The sequence below is a fragment of the Barbus barbus genome (genome assembly GCF_936440315.1).
Source record: "Barbus barbus genome assembly, chromosome: 5".
Lineage (NCBI taxonomy): Eukaryota > Metazoa > Chordata > Actinopteri > Cypriniformes > Cyprinidae > Barbus > Barbus barbus.
Genome location: NC_136733.1, coordinates 12493256 through 12511403, shown reverse-complemented (window position 1 = coordinate 12511403; position 18148 = coordinate 12493256). Strand labels below are relative to the sequence as shown.

General features: G+C 37.9%; 2 protein-coding genes across 3 annotated transcripts; one reads left to right on the top strand and one right to left on the bottom strand.

The window, feature by feature from the left end:
• Positions 1 to 940: 940 nt before the first annotated feature.
• Positions 941 to 6298, bottom strand: LOC306870213 (B box and SPRY domain-containing protein-like). The gene is made up of 6 exons (XM_079417341.1): positions 5581 to 6298; positions 4578 to 4676; positions 4039 to 4269; positions 3179 to 3204; positions 2955 to 3079; positions 941 to 2159 (listed from the first exon to the last, which is right to left on the bottom strand). Exons 1-6 carry the CDS (start codon positions 5977 to 5979, stop codon positions 1624 to 1626), a joined length of 1416 nt encoding a protein of 471 aa, XP_079273467.1. The 5' UTR covers positions 5980 to 6298; the 3' UTR covers positions 941 to 1623.
• Positions 5458 to 16285, top strand: LOC306870214 (zinc finger MYND domain-containing protein 19-like). Of its 2 annotated transcripts, none has more exons than XM_079417343.1 (6): positions 5458 to 5659; positions 10973 to 11032; positions 11240 to 11346; positions 12648 to 12788; positions 12922 to 13102; positions 14775 to 16283. In XM_079417343.1, exons 3-6 carry the CDS (start codon positions 11246 to 11248, stop codon positions 14916 to 14918), a joined length of 567 nt encoding a protein of 188 aa, XP_079273469.1. In that variant the 5' UTR covers positions 5458 to 5659; positions 10973 to 11032; positions 11240 to 11245; the 3' UTR covers positions 14919 to 16283. The 2 variants fall into 2 exon arrangements, with proteins under 2 accessions (XP_079273469.1, XP_079273468.1); XM_079417342.1 differs by lacking the exon at positions 5458 to 5659 and adding an exon at positions 9140 to 9500 and having other exon boundaries at positions 14775 to 16285.
• The last annotated feature ends 1863 nt before the right edge of the window (positions 16286 to 18148 follow it).

The window sequence follows — 18148 nt, the reverse complement described above, 5'->3', positions numbered from 1 at the left end:
GCTCTTCCCGTGAGCAAAGTCATTAGAAAAGCACATCTCTTTTCCTCAGACTCGAATCGATCCCTTTGATGATCAAAATACAGTCTCACTTGACGAACAAAACCCTTGCATTGCTCAGCAGTTCCATCAAACTTATTAGGAAGAGCGAAGCTTACCACTGATGGCATGGGAGGTGGAAGGGATCGTACGTAGTGCGTCAAGTGTTCGTTGACTGATTGTAGTTTAGTGAGCTGCTCTTGATAACTCTTCAATAGTTCACTTTGGTAAGCGAATGCTGCTTGCAAGTTGGAAACCTCCGCTGGATCCATGGTAGGCGAAGTATTCTGTAACATAGACGCTGAGGCGGCGTTAGAATCCATGTGCGGAAGTTTATTACAAACAGCAACAAACATACACGTGTAATCAGGCAGTGGGTCAAAACCAAAAGAGCAGTCCAATCGTTCAACAGTCCAGGGGATAATCCGTAAATAGAAAGTGAGAAGCCAGGCAATAATGTCAAACCTTGAATTCAGTCCACACAAGCAAACAATCCAAATAGGGTAATCCGAGAAATCGATGGTCAGAAAACGAGGCAGAAACATACACGTGAAAGCAATCAGAATAACGCTCAGTAAGACAGGTAACTGGCAATACTTCGCGAAGAGGAAGCACATGGTTTCAGCTTAAATAATCCCAAACAGGAAGTGACTGTAGAAGCAGCAGAGGGAGCGTGCAGTCAGTACTCGGGTGAGGGCTCCCTCTGCTGGCTTGGCATTACAGTTTGTATGTAATACTAATAATAGGATTTCAAAGTTCTTCTACAAAGTTATTCAACTCATTTAACAAGTTCTGTTTCAGTTCAAACAATTCTAAAAAAATTTAATAAAATCTAAATCTATGATATATGCAATTATGGATGAGAAGGAAGGAAGGAACATTAAGGGAGAGTAGATTCTAGAGTGATTTATGGTAATCTGCCATTTATTGTGTTTTCCTCCACCATAGACCAGAAAAATTAGATATAGGTAGAATTAACAAGATGAGATAACAGGAAATGAGTACACATTTTATTGCATGAAAACATCTCATCACACAAAGGTCAGAACATTGTTACCATAATGACAGATTTAACGATAACCATGTGAAAATCTGATAATTAGAGTTTCATCACATTTTCTTTTACATGTCAGTTGCTCCGAATATCAATATCAGCCATATCAGTATCAGTTGGGTACTGTCAAGTATTTCATATGATGTGCAGACAATAAATATAAACAGTCAAACAATAATTGAAATAATTTTAACACGTAAACATGAAATACTTTGAAAGAGATGGAGAATAAAATTATTTAAATAATTTATAAATATAAAAAATCATTGGCATTAGCTTGTAGTTCTTTTAAGCAAGTTTGCAAAATCAAGGAATCACTGATTACTGATTACTTAGCTTCTTTATAACTAAACAATGTGATTGATTTTATCACACTTTCTCTTACGTTTGCATATATTGGTCTTCAATGGCATAGATAATGTAAAACATGTTTAAAAATGATCATTGGTTCAAATGACATTGCATAATGTTACATCCACCATCCCTTCAAGTCCTCGGGATCTTCAGAGCCTTCATTAACATTCATCGTGTGTTCAGTGCAGTATAGAGACACTCTGATCAGCCACAGCACAGGCGGCCAGCAGCGGTTCACTGAAAGCATGTCTGACTTCATGCAGCACAGACGTAGATTCGGGATCATAGAACAGTAGGGTCTGACTGGGCCAATCCAGAAGCAGTCCCACTCTTTTGAGCTTCTTAGCCACTGTGATACCCACATTACATCCATCGTGACAGAAAGACAAGTCTCCATCATAATGCGAGAGCACCCACGATTTTGTGTTGTAGCCAAGTCGTGCACCATTGCCGGACCCTTTGCGTTCTACGCTGGAATAGCATACCCCCACTTTGAAGGCAGCACTCGTGCCCACATCAAGTAACCAGCTGTGAGTACCAGAGGACATGGGAGGGGAGCAGAGGGCATTAGGCAAGCTATCGAAGCGCGCCGGGTCAGAGGGGGGTAACTGACGCTGACGTTTGGGCAGGAAAGTTAAGGTGCACTGGTCGTTGGAGAGGGAGAGAAGAGGACTGACCGTCTGAGCTTCAAAGCGTAGTGCAGTTAATCTATGGGCTAAAGGAAAGACGAATATGTTGAAAAAATGTTCAGACCAAGAAAATTAGAGGTTGAATTTCAGTGCTTCAAAATATTATACTACCCTTATAACGCTTAATAAATATTAAAGACTGGATTTTACCCATCTGGAAAGCATATGTACACTGCAAAAATGAAACAGTGTAAAGTACACTGTACACTGTAAAGATCATTGGAGTACATTTTAGAAGAAATTTTTTTTTCAGTTTTTCTACTTCAAAATGTCATGTTTAATTCAATGTATTACTTCCCACTTTGGGGTAAAATGTACTATCAGTTGTGTAATATGTACTATCAATTGTACTATCAAATCATGAAAATTTTATTTACACCATTTTTTCTCCAGTATAAGCAACATGTAAGAAGGGGGTCCACAGAAAAATACAAGGAAAAATAGTATGCAAAATTATCAAAATGTTTTAATATATTTAAAATATTTTATTAATCAGCAACATACTTTCTGGACAAAAATTATGAGATAAATCACAACTATTCTGTTCAACTGACAGCCACAATTAGTTTTTTCCTTTAGGTATATACATCTAACAAAATTATATTTAATGCATATTTATAATATTTTTATTTACACAATATAAATGGATATTTATACATGAAAATAAAGGTTTGTGTTAGTTTGTTTTTTTAGAAAGGAAGTCATCATATTTGAGAGTCTGCGGCACCGAAATGTTTGAAACCCATGAGTATGGTGATCATGTGATACACTGAATCTGTCTTAAATGAATCCCTGTCTTGTGGAAATGGAAATGTACTTACCAGATGGTCCTAGCAGTAACGCACTGGCCCATAAACCCACCATGAGTTTACTGTCACTGCAGCCTCTCTTCAAAGTCAGTTGCTCAGTGTCTCTAGGTTCACCAACACCCTCGGCATCCTCTATTCTATAGCAGTCATGTACACGATCAATTCTCATATCCAGCTTATCTCATTTAATGTATTTATGTGAGCATATTATTACATTTGTTCCCAACTGAAATTACCTGTCATTTATTTCCTCATTAGAGCTCTGAAAAAATAAAGAAAAAATACAACAATCAGTGGAATATCACATTATTATTTATTAATTGATTATGAACATCTAAACATACTAGTTTTCAGAAACTGACTGAAAAACGGATTCATAAGTGTATACTTTGCTAATAATTTTAAGTATTATTTTTGTAATTTGTAATTTACTCAGTAAAGTACTATTTTATTCTATTTATTAAATGTCAATTTAGTTGTTGATATGCTGTCAAGACAAGTTACTTTTAATTTGACTGATTTGTCTTCCTAAATGAGTTTGAAAATTTGAGCACTGGGAAAACTGTGATTAAACACATTTGTAATCCCCCCCCCCCACACACACACACAAAGTTTGTGTACTACTTCAATGAGATCACCTCTTCTAATTTGATCAAGTAATATCCAGGTTATATTTAATCCGAAAAACAAATGGGGAAAAGTAAAATATAGAGTATTGAAAATATTATCAGTTTGATAGTTGATTTTGAATATGCCAAGAAAAAATACTATTTATCTAACTTACAGTGGTTAAGTTGTGAATTGAATTCCACATGTAATCAAAGATCATAATTATACACTATACTGTTTGAATACATAAAGAGAAGGAAGCATGGACGCACATCTTGCCCAAAATCCTCATTGCTGTAATGCAAAAAATAAACAACAAAAAACAATCTTCCCATAAATATTATGTTACTGTCTAATTCTTTAATATGACAAATTCTTTGACTAGTAATTGAGAAGAATGTGTAAAGTGTTGACAAAGTATCCATACTTTGTTAAATTGAACAAATCCTCTGTATTTTTTACACCCCTGGGTTCTTCATTCACTCACCACAATCATGGTATCTGTCGAGTGTGTGAGTGTGTGCACCAGGCTGGTGCGTGTGTGTGTGAGTTTCTCCAGAGTGTGAGTCCAGTGTGCTCTCTGAGTGAGCAGGCACTGCTCCACGCGCTCTTCCTCTCTCTGTATGGTCTCTAGGAGACGCTGCTCCTCCTCCTCGAGAGCCTCACGCACCACGTTCACCTGAGCCAACACACGTTCTCTTGCACTGTTTGCATCTGTCTATCAATTAAACAGCACAAGAGGCAATTACAACAACATACTGTATTACACTGTTATAACTACAGTTTATCTGGACATCAGGGATGTAATCTTAGAACACCATTACAAATTATTTTAAATTAACACAGAATAAGTTACCATGTCCAAAAAATTACAATAATATCACAGTCTAATATCTTATTATGTAAAAATAAAAATAGCCTACCGCATGTAAATGTAATAGAAATAATAATAATACATTTTGTAAGCATCGGCGTGTAGAATATAGCATATAGCTGTCCTGACTATTTAGTGAATTCTTCAGGTACCTGTACAGCTTTCTCTCTAGCTGTAAGCGTACTGTCAATGAATCGTTCTATCCGCAGGGCTTGCAGCTGCATTTTTTCGCAGACATCCACCAAATGATTCTGTTTAAAAAAAAAGAAGAAACAAAGAGGAATAATCACATAAGAGGCATTTAACTAGCAGTTTAGTGGTATGTGCGTGGAAGGAATGTGAAGGCATGTGGATATGATCTGAATTTATCTGTTGTTGAAAAAAGGGTTTATAAAAGTATTGAGGAAATGTTTCATCACACAGGCTCAGTAGTTTCAGATCTACAGGTCCTCAATGGTATAAGGAAGCTTACAAATGTTGGAATTTCTGTTTTTATTTATTTTATTATTATAATTATTATTTATTTACATTTTTGGTTGAAAATGCTATCTAAAAATGCTGTCTGGTTTGATATTTTCTTATCTAACTAGACTTTTTTTCTGGCCAGTGAATAACACAAGTGAGTCCAGTGTTGATTTGAGCTATGCAGGTATTTTTAAAATTGCAAACAAGGAACAGCACTGCATTGAAATGTAAATTCTAAAATATATTTTTATTATTATTTATGAGTTTAAATAATTTTACAATATGGGAAATCTGCAGCAAAGACTTCAAATAGGCAAAGTGTTAGGAAATCAGAATAAATCTTGTGAAAAAATGTAAATGCAAAACAAATAATAATAATAACAACAATAATCACATTTTTGTAAAAGGGAACAGATAAAATGTATCTGATTGCAATGATAAAAAAATATAGTTTCTTAGAAGTTTCTTCACCTCGGGGTGTAACGCTTCTGATTAATGAAACTAACCACGCCCTCCTCATATGAATATACAAATTACATACACAATAGCCTACTGCTGAAACTCTCTACTGTTATTCTAACATTACACATTTCGAACGTGAATAGCGAGCGTGTTATGTTATTGATTCTTTAGTCAATGTTTAATACATCGAATCCTAATTATTATGTTATTTAACCAATCGTGACTCACCCTTACTACAGTTGCCTGAGTAACCAGCTCTGTCACCTTGTGACCCTGACAAGATCCATCCGACATACATTTCGAGCAGGTCAGTCTTCCCTCTGTACCACAGTAGAACTGTAGTTCTTGTTCATGTACTGGACACAGTTTCGCTTCTCCTGAAGTCGATGATAAACAGTCAGCACCGCTGCCTACAGCGTTATCCGATTTCTCAAACTTACGCACAGGTTTTGTCCGTGATTCTCCAGTTACTGTGCCATTGGTGTGTAAAAACAGCCGGCCGCCTTCACATACATTTCCTACTCGGTCTTGATGTTTTAAAGGGTCGTCCAGTTGAGAGTCAGTCTCCGGGTCATTGACATGCAAGGACACCGTTGCCAGTTCACAAAGTCTGTATTCCGTGCTCATGGTATCGAGAGAGAATAATAGGTTTGGTTACTTTTGGCAGAATAAAATACGAAGGGTTTGCCTGGTTTCGCTCATGTATGTATCTGTAAAATACCCGTGGCGCAGGTGTATCCAGCTTTAGAGCCCTGCCTACCTGTCGCAGGTGTATAACACGGAAGTGGACTGGTTGTAGAATGCGCAAGTCTGAAAATACGTTTTTCTGTATTATTACTCGAGTTAAACTTGAGACTTAACTGTTCTTGCAACATGCTATCTATCTATCTATCTATCTATCTATCTATCTATCTATCTATCTATCTATCTATCTATCTATCTATCTTAGCAATATGCTAGCTTGTCATCTGATCTTGCATGAGCATGTCTGGTAGGCTATTGGTTGGAAACCGGACAGCACTGTTCTGTTAAAGTGTAACTCTCCACCAACTCTCCAGGAGTTTATTTGCTACACAGTCATCACAAAAACAGTTAAAATATATTACGGAAAACCATATTCATTGAACATTTAGAGTAATAGTATTTCAAATAACAACATGGGACCAAGTCATAAATTTTTTTAACAAGTCCTGTCCAATTCTCATATCCATCATGTCCTATTTTTTTATTTTTTTTTAGTTCTGTAAATGTAGGCAAGAGATCTTGAACAATTGTTTAAGCATGTGTTTTCTCCACGAATGACAACAAAACAAATATATTTTTTATCTTGTAAACTGTTGGTTATGTCTTTTAAGCTATAGAACAGCAATAAAAGCGTAAATAAATTAAGAATTTTAATAACATCCTTAAAGGTAATTACATGGTCATCAGATATTTTTATACATCCATAGGCTCCAAGGTTACTTCGCAACCTTTCTCTTGTTGTGAACTACACTGTCTCACATGATGAACTGAATGAAAGACATGAGCCCTCGGTCAGCAAATCCTCTATACACATATATATTGCACTATTTGAAGGGACAAGATTTTAGGGGTTCCGAAACATAGTGGACATTGCACTCAATCAATCCCATAATGCACCCTTAATAACGAGTATACAACCCCATTTACAAAAAATGGGACATTTTGTAAAATGCAGAAAAAAAATAATTGTGATGCAATGCTCTTCTGGCTGGTCTGCCATCAAACACAATCAAACTTCTACAAATGATTCAGAATGCAGCGGCACGACTGATCTTCAACGAGCCCAAAAGAGCGCATGTTACACCTCTCTTCATCTCCTTGCACTGGCTACCAGTGGCAGCTCGCATCCAGTTCAAGTCACTGATGCTTGCGTACAGAACTACCACAGGCTCTGCACCCTCCTACTTCCACTCGCTATTACGAACCTACATCCCCTCCAGAAGTCTGAGATCTGCTAGTGAGCGACGCCTTGTGGTACCATCACAGAGAGGCTCAAAATCACTCTCCAGAACATTTTCGTTCACCATTCCTGGCTGGTGGAATAATCTTCCCACCCCTATCCGGAACGCCGGATCCCTGGCAACCTTCAAGCAACAACTGAAAACTCATCTCTTTCGGCAGTACTTGACTTCATCCTAAACTCAAAAAAAAAAAAAAACTTTCCCTCTATCTTTCTCTCCACCTACTAGCTTGTACTTATTTGAACAATGACTGAGACTTGGTGTTACGAGCACTTCCTCTGTCTGATTGCCTCTTCAAGATTAATCGCTTTTTGTATTCCCCAATTGTAAGTCGCTTTGGATAAAAGCATCTGCCAAATGACTAAATGTAAATGTAATGTAAATGTGATATGTTAATGCTTTTTAACATTTTTTAAATATTAATTGTATTTTGTAAATATAAACAAATTTTGATGGCTGGAAAACACTCTAAAAAAGTTGGAATGGAAGTAAAATAAAAGTAAAAAGATTATAGAATATTCAAGTTAAACTGTTTTAAAACATTCCACAATAAGTGAACTGAGGGTATAATGGTAAAAAAGCATCCACCAAAGTCTCCGTCTTTGCAAACAAAGATGGGTCATATCTTAATGTGTTGTGCCACTTAATGAGAGAATTGTCAAACCATTCAAAAATGTCTTTAGGTCTTTCGACATCTATCATACATTGTGAAAAGATTCAGGCAATCTGGAAGAATCTCAGGCCATATTATAGTGACAGGCAGGAAACCTCAATGTGCTATGAGCCCTCAGATGGCACCGCATGAGAAACCATTATGCTATTGTATTAAATACAATAACATGGGCATTTTGGGGGTTTAAAAATACAGGTTGTACGTAACAGTTGTAATCTCTGTTTTGCAAGAAAGTCATGCATAAATTCTATGCAGAGATGCTGTCAAGTCCTCTTCTAAGAACAGAACTAATTGTGTGCTGGGGTCATATGAGGCCACATTTCAGCTTGTTTTGGGGGAAAACAGAAATTGAGTTTATTGTGCCAAAAAAAAGAAGAAAGAGACCATCCAGACTTTTGTCAGCGACAGGTCCAAAAACCAACATCTGTCATCGTATGGGGGTGCATTAGTGCCCACTGCATGTGTGAAGGTACCATTGAGGTATATATTGGGATTGAACAGAGACATATGCTGGCATCAGAATTGAGTCTTGGTTAAATCCATGGTTATTTAGACTGAGAAAATGCCAGGCCTCAATTTGCATGTGCAACAACAGCATTTTCGTAGACACAGAGTGAGTCTGCTTGACTTGCCTGCTGCCTGCCTTCCAGATATATCTTGCTATTGAAAATCATGAAGATAATAAGACAATGATGATCATGGATTGTTCCATCTTTTTTAGAGTGTGTTAGAGCCATCAAAATTTGTTTATATTTACCAGATTCAATTCAATTGGTCAGTGAAAACATTAGAGATCATTTCTTTGAACTTTTGTCAAAGATTGAAGGGCATAAATGCACGAAATCTTTGTTTGTTTTTATTGCATTTATAATATGTCCCAACTTTTCTGGAAATGTAGTTGTACAAATGATGTCTTTCAGCGGCGCAACAGAGTTAAACGTCTACATCATTAAGAATAATTTTAATGCTCCCATTACACCAGCCCTGCCGGTGAGCACCGTTTCGCGCTAAAATGTCGTGTTTTGGTTACGTAACGAAAAGGCGTGGTTATACAAGGGGCGGGCTTTGTCGTGAAATGTCGTATTGTGATTGGACAGATCGCGTGCACGGTTATCCGTGATACGTCAGCATAAGAATTAAATGGCCAACACAAATGTATTGACTATGCACAGCTCCGATTGGACAAATCACTGTCAGTCCTCTTTCAGGATTGGTTTAGTTCCAAGTTCTGTTAATCCCTCCCCCAGAAGCTGGCAGGTTTTTCCAACGCCTCTCAGCGGTGCATCACGGTGGTTTGGAAGCGGGTGGGGAAGACGCGGGCGACGACTGACCCTATTACACTAAAAATTGTATGCAGGGTTGGTTTGCCCGGTCCGATTTCCAACCTAATACCGTCGTACTTGCTCTCACATTTCATCCCAGACCTGACATCCCCTCTAATGTCGGATTTCAAGCTTGGGATTGTTCGACTTGGCCGTGTGGCCGGGAAGGTGAGCTGAATCCTGGGGCTGCCATGTGCGACGCGAAGGGGAGGGGATCCGAGATCCGTGAGCTAAATGCTTGTGTCAATGTTGATGTTATCGACCTTGGTCAGAGAGCAATATAGGCATAGAGTTGTCGTCGAAACGGGTGGGTTTTATAATTAAACTGGTCAGCTCATCAGCCGAGTAGCTTTAGTCCCTTTTGAGCCGCCTACTTTTGCTGTGGTAGTGCCGCTAAGTTAGCGTGGCTACAGCGCTGCTAGACGGCTGGGCGAGAGCTCGCTTGTTAGCTAGGGAATGTAAAAGTTTTATTTTTCCGTTTACAGTTTAAGAAGGTTTTAAGCACAAGACTGCTGCGTTTTCTTGATCCACGTCAGTAATGACACTGTCATCCAATATGGCTCAGAGAGGTCTGAAAATGCCTCATAACCAGGAACCGTTCGCAGCATGATAACCGGCATGTTGGCTGTGATGAGCCTTAGCACTGTGCTTACACCGTTTATCTGTCAAACATGTGCGCAGTCACTTAATCTGGAATGCATCGCGAAACCTTCTGCAAAATGTTGTCAGTTTATTAAACTTTACTATTTTGATCGGGTTCTTTGCGTCATCCTGAACAAATCCGAGCTGTTTCTGGGATGCCAGGCCGCTCATGCCATGACACTAGAGGGCAGCCGGTAAACAGATATCTATAGCGTTAGGGGTTAAACAATAGGAGCATGTGAGAAGTCGGATGAAAGGCACAAACGCGATGCAGATACGATACAGTCTTATTGATGCCCTTTTTATGTTGTCATAAGACAGAGCTCATGCTAGTCGACGGTCATAGGTTAGGTCTGGTCTGCCTTTTCACGCGTTTCTCTTGTGATAATCGCTAAAGTTTGCATAGGCACTCTTCATCTGCTTTTTATGCTTATTAAATTCAGGAATCTGTAATGGCAAGCATAACATTTGAAATATTTACCCTTATTACTGTACAGGCAGCTACGGATCGACTTTTTATATAGTGATGAAAAAGCTGTTTTAAATGACCACAAACTCATAATTACCAGAAAGCGCGGTTTGAGTAGTCATTGTTTCTCAGATAGAAACAAGTGTCTGATTTGTAAACTTGATTGTTCTTCAATTATAATCGGTTCAACTGGTTTGTTAAACCTGTCTGGGGTGCGTTTCCCATAAACATCGTTAGATTATGGTCGCAAGTTACCAACATAGTTCAGCCATTTGGTTGACATTCGCAAAGAGCATCGAAAACTTAAACATTAAGTATATGCTATATTAAAGTTTGTTTTTCGTTTTATATACATATTTCTCTCAAAATCGAATCGAACTAATAGAAACTTGGTAAAAAGTGTGGGAACCCCAAGGAACGCATTATGTATAACTTGAGTCTTTAGTGAGAAAGCAAAATAGCTGATATGTTTTTGGATTGTTGTCTCAATTGACTTACTCTCCATTATAACACCATTTTGTTCTTTCAGACAAAGTACACTTTGATTGATGAGCAAGACATACCATTGGTGGAAAACTATGCCTTTGAGGTGAGAACTCGTTGTTGTTTTTTTGAGAATTTTATTTAGGGTTTGAACCAACAACCCTATGTGTTATGACCATTTCTAGTGTTTCTAGTACATTTTAAAACTTTTACTTTAACAACTACCCAAATGATTCTTTTTGTTGCTGTCACATGCTTTGAATGCTATTATTTAGTCCTGTGAAATTGAATGCCCAAATGTCTTTATTTTCAGGCACGCATGGAAGTTGATGCAGATGGGAATGGGGCAAAAATCTTTGCTTATGCCTTTGACATCGGCAAGGGTAGATGGGCTGGTCGACCACTGCATGAGTTACTCTGGTGAGTGTACCGTTAGAGCCTACTGCATTTCCCATGGCTTTTTCCGCTGTTTTTTTTTTTTATGAACCTTCTCAATGGGGGTGTAACGATACATCTATATAGATTGATGCATAAAGATGACTAATGATGAAATGTTTTTACGCAATGCATAAAAACGATATTTAAAGGTGCCATAGAATGCATTGATACAATATTTTAAATTGTTCTTTGATATCTATATAGAAGGTATGTGGCTTAGGTAACGGCAAAGCAAAAATTCTCCAGAAACAGTTTTGCATGTCCATTTACCACCCTAGGATTTCTCCCCAGAATGAAACGGTCTGTTATCTGTGTTATGTGGCTTATGTGGAAGGGTCATGATTCATGAATAATAATGTTGAGCTCTGCTCTGATTGGCTGTTTCACAGTGCAGCTAATTTCAGTAGATCACAGGAAGGAAACACAGGGAAAATATTTCTCACGCAGTTATATCGTTGGGTAATTATACTGTAAATAAAATGCGGGCATCAGGGAGCCTGGGCATTGAAACTGTTTTCAAATGCACGATTGCGTTTTACTTTCAGTTTCGAGATTCGCGATCGCATGTACTCTGTATATACTATGGAGCGGCAGTACTTGCCACACATTTTACATGATCAGATGCTTGTCAGTGGTGCTCAGGATCTGTAAATCATTCGCCATCATCCTCAGTCATCATCTCTGTGGTAAGTGAAATCTTATGTACTGTAACAGGCAACAGTTAGCAATGAGCTAAACATGTCCCTTTAGTGGCTCGTGCTATTTTATTAGAACGTGTTGTTTGCTTTCCGTGCGTTTCTGAATAAAGACACCAACCCATCCCTGCACTTCACATCCCCTGCACAGACTGGAACATAACATTTATTTCCATGATCTGCCATTTTCGCAGTTGTCCTCGCTTGTTCTTCACAATACCTGCAGAACTTCTGATGGTTCGGCTGGCCTAGAACATGGGCGGGTATATGCAAATGTTGGGGGCATAACTATTAGTGATCCTGACTGTTACGTAACAGTCGGTTTTATGTTCTGATTCGCCTGTTTTTCAGTGGTCTTTTTTTATTCACGAGATTAACATAAGGAGGAGGTGTTTCGTGTTTGAGGCTCACTGTATGTTATTTCCATGCACAGAACTCTTATTGTTCAACTATGCCAAGGTAAATTCAGTTTTCCATTCTATGGCACCTTTAAGATGCACCTTTTGACACATTTTTCAGACTTCATAATCTGTTTAATACTAATTGTCATGGCGTGTTTTGAGGTACCCTCCACCTTTTTGTTCACAGGGAAAAGCACAGAGGTGGAATTGCTCCAAGTTTCCAAGTAGTTCACATAAACTCAGTCACAGTGGACAACCGTCTAGACAACTTGCGTCTCGTTCCTGTGGGATGGAGTCCCAAACCAGAAGAACTGTCCAGCAAACAAAGGTAATAAATAATCAATACATTTAGATTTTATGACGTACAGCTTTTAAAGAAACAAACAAAAAAACTTATCCACTGTGCTCAACTTGTGCTGTGATGTGCTTTCTAAATTATGCCTGTCTAATGTCCTCTCTAGAGAGCAGTCGTTGTACTGGCTGGCCATCCAGCAGGTTCCAGCAGACCCAGTGGAAGAGCAGTACCTGGAGTTGAGTCGCACACGTTACTACAATGCCAACGGGGAGCTTGTGGAAGAGGAGGAGTGCTCCTGCACCTACTACGAGTGTCACTACCCACCTTGCTCGCTCATTGAGAGGAGGGTCAGTATGGTGTAGAGAAGTCATTCAATGTCGTTTTGTTGCGTTTTTTTTTTTTTTGAATTCTGGTTATTAGGGTTGGGTATTGTTTGAATCTTATCGGTTCAGATTCTGCTTATTGATTCCTAGTTTAGATTCCAATAAGATGATAAATCATATATATAAAAAATGAAGTCAAACATTTTTGTCTTTTTACAAAGCATTCTGTTGCTGCTGAATAACAAGCAAAAATCAGCCTGCAGAACACTTAGGCCAACAAGAGGAACTTTGCCTATGGTTTTAACAATATTACCATGGCATAAACAACTAGATTTAATATAAATTTCAAATATTAAAGTGTTAAAGACAAGTAAAGTCAGTAATAAAATAGGAACAAACTAATCAATTTAGCAATAGCATAAATACAGCTGACCCCAATTTCAGATACAGAAACTGTAATTAAAAGTTTAAAAACACTGCATAGTTTTCTTTTTGTATATAAAATACAGATTAAAGTTATTAAAGTGAATGATTTTCTTCTGTTCTTTGATTAACATTAATGACAGGCAGCATGTTTATTAGACTGCTGTCTCTTTAACACTGAACACGCAGATCTAAAAATACTGTACATGTGTTTTCTTTCTCATCTGTTTATGTTCACTTAAGACAAAAAAAACCCCGGCTGTGTTGATGATATACTGATGTAGTTTTCTGCCTACTAGTCAATAAATATGAAAGAAGCCAGTTCCAGCCCAGAACAACCTTTTCTGCAGTGGAAATGCACGGAAGGGTTTGAGAATGGACACAGACTGGGAACCCAGACACTGTTGTTCTCTGTGCTCGTGCTTGCACTTCATACGTCTGTGCTGCACGCAAACAGGGCGCAAGTTCTTTCCGTTCCTGCACTTTAATTTTAAATCATATTAAAATGTGAACGGAACCAGTTTTCAATACCCAACCCTACTAGTCATTTTTATAGCCAGTGCGTTTTATAACTGAGACTGGTGATTGACTATGATCAACATGCTGGTGCTTTTCTTGTATGTGACCCTGGACCACAAAACCAGTCATAAGGGGCAATTTTTTTTAAATACTATGAAATTTATACATCGTCTGAAAGCTGAATAAATAAGCTTTCCTTTGATGTATGGTTTGTTAGGATATTATCATTGTTAGGAGATACAACTAGTTGAAAATCTGGAATATGAGGGTGCAAAAAAAAAAAAATATTGAGAAATTAAATTTTGATGTTTACGGTAGGAAATTAACAAAATATCTTCATGGAGCATGATCTTTACTTCATATCCTAATGATTTCTGGCATAAAAGGGAAATGGATAATTTTGACCCAAAAACTTTATTGTTGGCTATTGCTACAAATATACCTGTGCGACTAAAGTTTTGGAACAGAACACAGCCACATAATCCTCACATAAGACTTTTATTAAAAAACGCAATGCTCTTGGTGTGCAAAATAGCACAAGAAGCATGGCAGCATGTACTGTGTGTATGGAAATGAATATTTTTTTTTTGGACAGAAGTATACAACATGTTCAAAGGAATTACACTCCTAATTAGCTAATATTGAGCATACGTATTCCAAACAGTTTTCACTTTAACATGTTTATTGGGATTATCTCATTTATTTGAGTTGTGACAATTCTACTAGTGTCTTCTCTGTCTTTGTACTTTTGCAGCTGAGGGAGTTCAACATCTGCGGACGATGCCAAGTGGCACGCTACTGTGGCTCACAGTGCCAACAGCGAGATTGGCCAGCCCATAAGAAGCAGTGCCGTGAGCGTAAACGAGTTCTGGCGCTGGAGTCTGAGCCGGAACGATGATCCCACCCCAATCCCAGTTTGAAGAATGATGGTCACAGGGGGTGTGGGGTGAGACTGAGTTGAAATTCAAAAACTGACTGGTAGGATAGGGGACAATTTTGGTGGGTTGGATGGGCCTATTGGGGGGAAAAACATACTTCCCAGAACTTTCATATCTCCATAACTTGCCTATGGGGATTATGGGAAATGGAGTTTTTTTTTGTTGTTCAGAGGGAGGTCTTAAAGGCTCCACCTGCTGCTATGGATGTGTGTTTAATGAAGAAAAACACCATGCCGTCATAACTCTTTCTCTGTGGACTGCATATGAGTATTGACAGTCATGCGCTCGCTTGTTCCATCCACCCTTCTGTCATGAAGTATTAGCCGTCGAGGGACAAAACTGCTGTACAACAGATGATGAGATGGAATATGGACCTCTTCACTGTACTACCCTTTCTCCTCCTCTTCTCCCAGTTGGACTTCTTGTGCACATAACCTAGCACATAGTCACTCACCTGCCATACCTTCATCAAGTATAAAGCCAATAGCTGTGCAAAACCACACCACCAGTATTGTGTGTGCAATGCCATTATTGACTGAAGGACATGGATAAAGTGGTTTAATCTTTTTCCTTCCTTTTATGGGATTTTTGTTTTTGGGTTGCAGTGTTGGGGACAATGCCTTTGGGGTGGGGGGGGATGTCACCTTTCCGTCTACCTGTTTTTGAAATGCATTACAATCCTATTTACCTTTCACACTCATTTCATGTTTATTTTAATTTACTATTACAAGCACTCCGTTAGAGGGATGTCCTGGGAAAACTTGAAAACCCACATGGAAAGTTGACTGATTCGTATTGTCAACGTGCTCTTGGATGTCTAAAATTGTCATTTGGGTCCCAGTCATTCAATGTTTAGTCGTCTTGTTTGTCTTAAAATCTTTGTCAAAGTGAGTTTAACACATGAATTTTGTTAGACTCTTTTATTTTTTATTGTTTCTCTTCTTGATACAAAAATGTGCACACAAGTTCCAAGTGTGTCTTCCTCTTACGTCAAGGGCAACTACCAAACTGTGACGTGCACTCACAAATAAGCATGTATAATAGATGCATACATGTGACGTTTGTCTGTGTTCGTATTCTAAATAATTTATTTATCTGGTTGGGGTTGAACACTGTGCACTGAATATCCTCACTTTGATCCTTGTTCTTTTCTGAGAAATGGGAGTTTAGTGTAGGTTGGGGGTGTCTGTTCTTTTTATTTTTTTCTAAGCTATTACCATACAAACATGCATAAATATGTGAATGGATAAAGTTTGTGATAACTGACCATCTCTTGTCACTGTAATATATAAGAATAAAATTAATGAATCTCAAATGTGTAAAGGTTAATTTGTTTGCATGGTGTCTGTTTTGCCCATATAATGTTGTCTTAGGAGTCTAAAACTGTTTTTCTTTGGTTTTTCTTTCCACTGAACCAAAAATGTGGACAATATTGTCATTAAGATGTGTACATTCTGTGCAATTTTAATAATTTTGGTATGAGTGTCATTTAAAGCGCTGAGTCAAGGGTCAAAACCAAGCTTTAAAAGTAAGTACAGTGGCCCTGAAATGGATAAGAAGCATGGTACATGGATTGCAAGAAACACTCATTTGAAATGGCCATTCATGTTAGAAGTGTGGTACCTGACATGGCAAAGCTAGTTTATTTTTTTAAATGAATATAATGTTTTTTAAATAGCTGTTGTGGCAGAAATTTGCATACGATGTAAGTCAGTACTCCCAAGTTCATCATATTCACTATTAACACGTTCAACTGACTTTTGACAACACGTACCACGTATCTGGTCTTCATTTTGATTAATTCATTGCGTTGATCTTTTATTAATGTCACTTGGTTTGATAATGTATTATCAGATAATGCCAAGTTGTTCCAAACTTGTATGACTTTCTATTTTGAAAAATATCTACGTGTTAATGGAAGCTCGTTTCTGCCATACCTGAGTCAAAATATTGACAAACGTGTCATAATTCCTTTTTTTTTGGCACTGATGTAGGTTGAAGTACAGAACGAACCCTCTCATAAGAAGCACTGCAGTTTAATGTGTGTCTAAAAAGGATGTCGTGAATAACCTTTAGCCAAACGTCTCCATGGGAGCTTGAGGGGTGCTTATTTCATTCGTTGTATCTCTAGGCAAACGTTTTCAAAACGTCTCGAGGTCTCTAAATGTAACCAGCAGTAAGTTGCATACCTCTAATAGAAGCTAACGGTACGAGGAGCTCCACAAAGCAGATGACGTCCAGTTTATTAACGTCGAGGCCAGTAAGATTAATTATTTTATGACGCTCAGTGAGTGTTTATTTTGTCAGTTGTGCGGAATTATAGCAATTTTTAATCAAAAGTCAACTGTATTCGAGGGAAAAAATTTCTTAAAAACAAAAAAATTATTTTCCACAAATCACAAAATTTGTTGGACATGCATGGAACTGCTCATAGGGTACTACTAGTAGAGGTGCTTACAGATTTCCATGCTATTCTTTGTAGAGTAATGCAATGTAAATAATTGGTAATCATTTAATACTGTGGTATATATCAAATAACCATACTATTATCATGTGACAGTACATTTTTACAAGGCATTAGCGTATAATGACACTAATACTGTTATTAGGTAACAGCATCAACATACGATGTCATTGTGTCATGATATGGCCCCAGTACATTTCTAAGGCAGTGTGAGAATAACTGTTACTTTTCTCCTTTTACTACTTAATTTGTTTGTTTGTATAATAGGGTGTTTTGAAGGATGACATCAACAGCATGCTGTCCAGCTCCATGTCATAATGGAAATGCCTTGACCTGGCTTCTATGTCCAGACATTGATCATGTGTCCTCTGCATTGCAAATTCTTGTTGACCTTGCTCAGGAGGACAAAGGTGAACTTGTTGAAAAGGTTCTTCAGCACTGCAACCCAGAATTATGCATAGGTGCTCTTCGAAAGCTGCTGAAGTCAACTGCCTCATGGTCAGTACTTCAATCTTAATCATCAAACAGGTTAAAACAATATTGGTTCTATAAATTACACCTGTTAAAACTGAAATGATGGTGTGCATTAACATTACACAATATTCACACTACTGACCAATTGCAGTTAATGTGTATAGTCATGGATGGTGTAAATGTGGACTACCACTGCACAACATCACTTATATCACTAATATTATAAATCAAATTCTCATGGAGGTCAAAGAG

Bases quoted from the DNA above. Each gene is read 5' to 3' on its own strand.
- LOC306870213 (XM_079417341.1), bottom strand. From the start codon at position 5,979: ATGAGCACGGAATACAGACTTTGTGAACTGGCAACGGTGTCCTTGCAT. The intron at 4,677-5,580 runs GTGAGTCACGAT...TTTTTTAAACAG, and splicing joins CTCAGGCAACTGTAGTAAGG to AATCATTTGGTGGATGTCTG. The intron at 3,205-4,038 runs GTGAGTGAATGA...TTATTTTTTCAG, and splicing joins CGACAGATACCATGATTGTG to AGCTCTAATGAGGAAATAAA.
- LOC306870214 (XM_079417342.1), top strand. From the start codon at position 9,450: ATGTCGGATTTCAAGCTTGGGATTGTTCGACTTGGCCGTGTGGCCGGG. The intron at 11,033-11,239 runs GTGAGAACTCGT...CTTTATTTTCAG, and splicing joins TGGAAAACTATGCCTTTGAG to GCACGCATGGAAGTTGATGC. The intron at 11,347-12,647 runs GTGAGTGTACCG...TTTTGTTCACAG, and splicing joins CCACTGCATGAGTTACTCTG to GGAAAAGCACAGAGGTGGAA.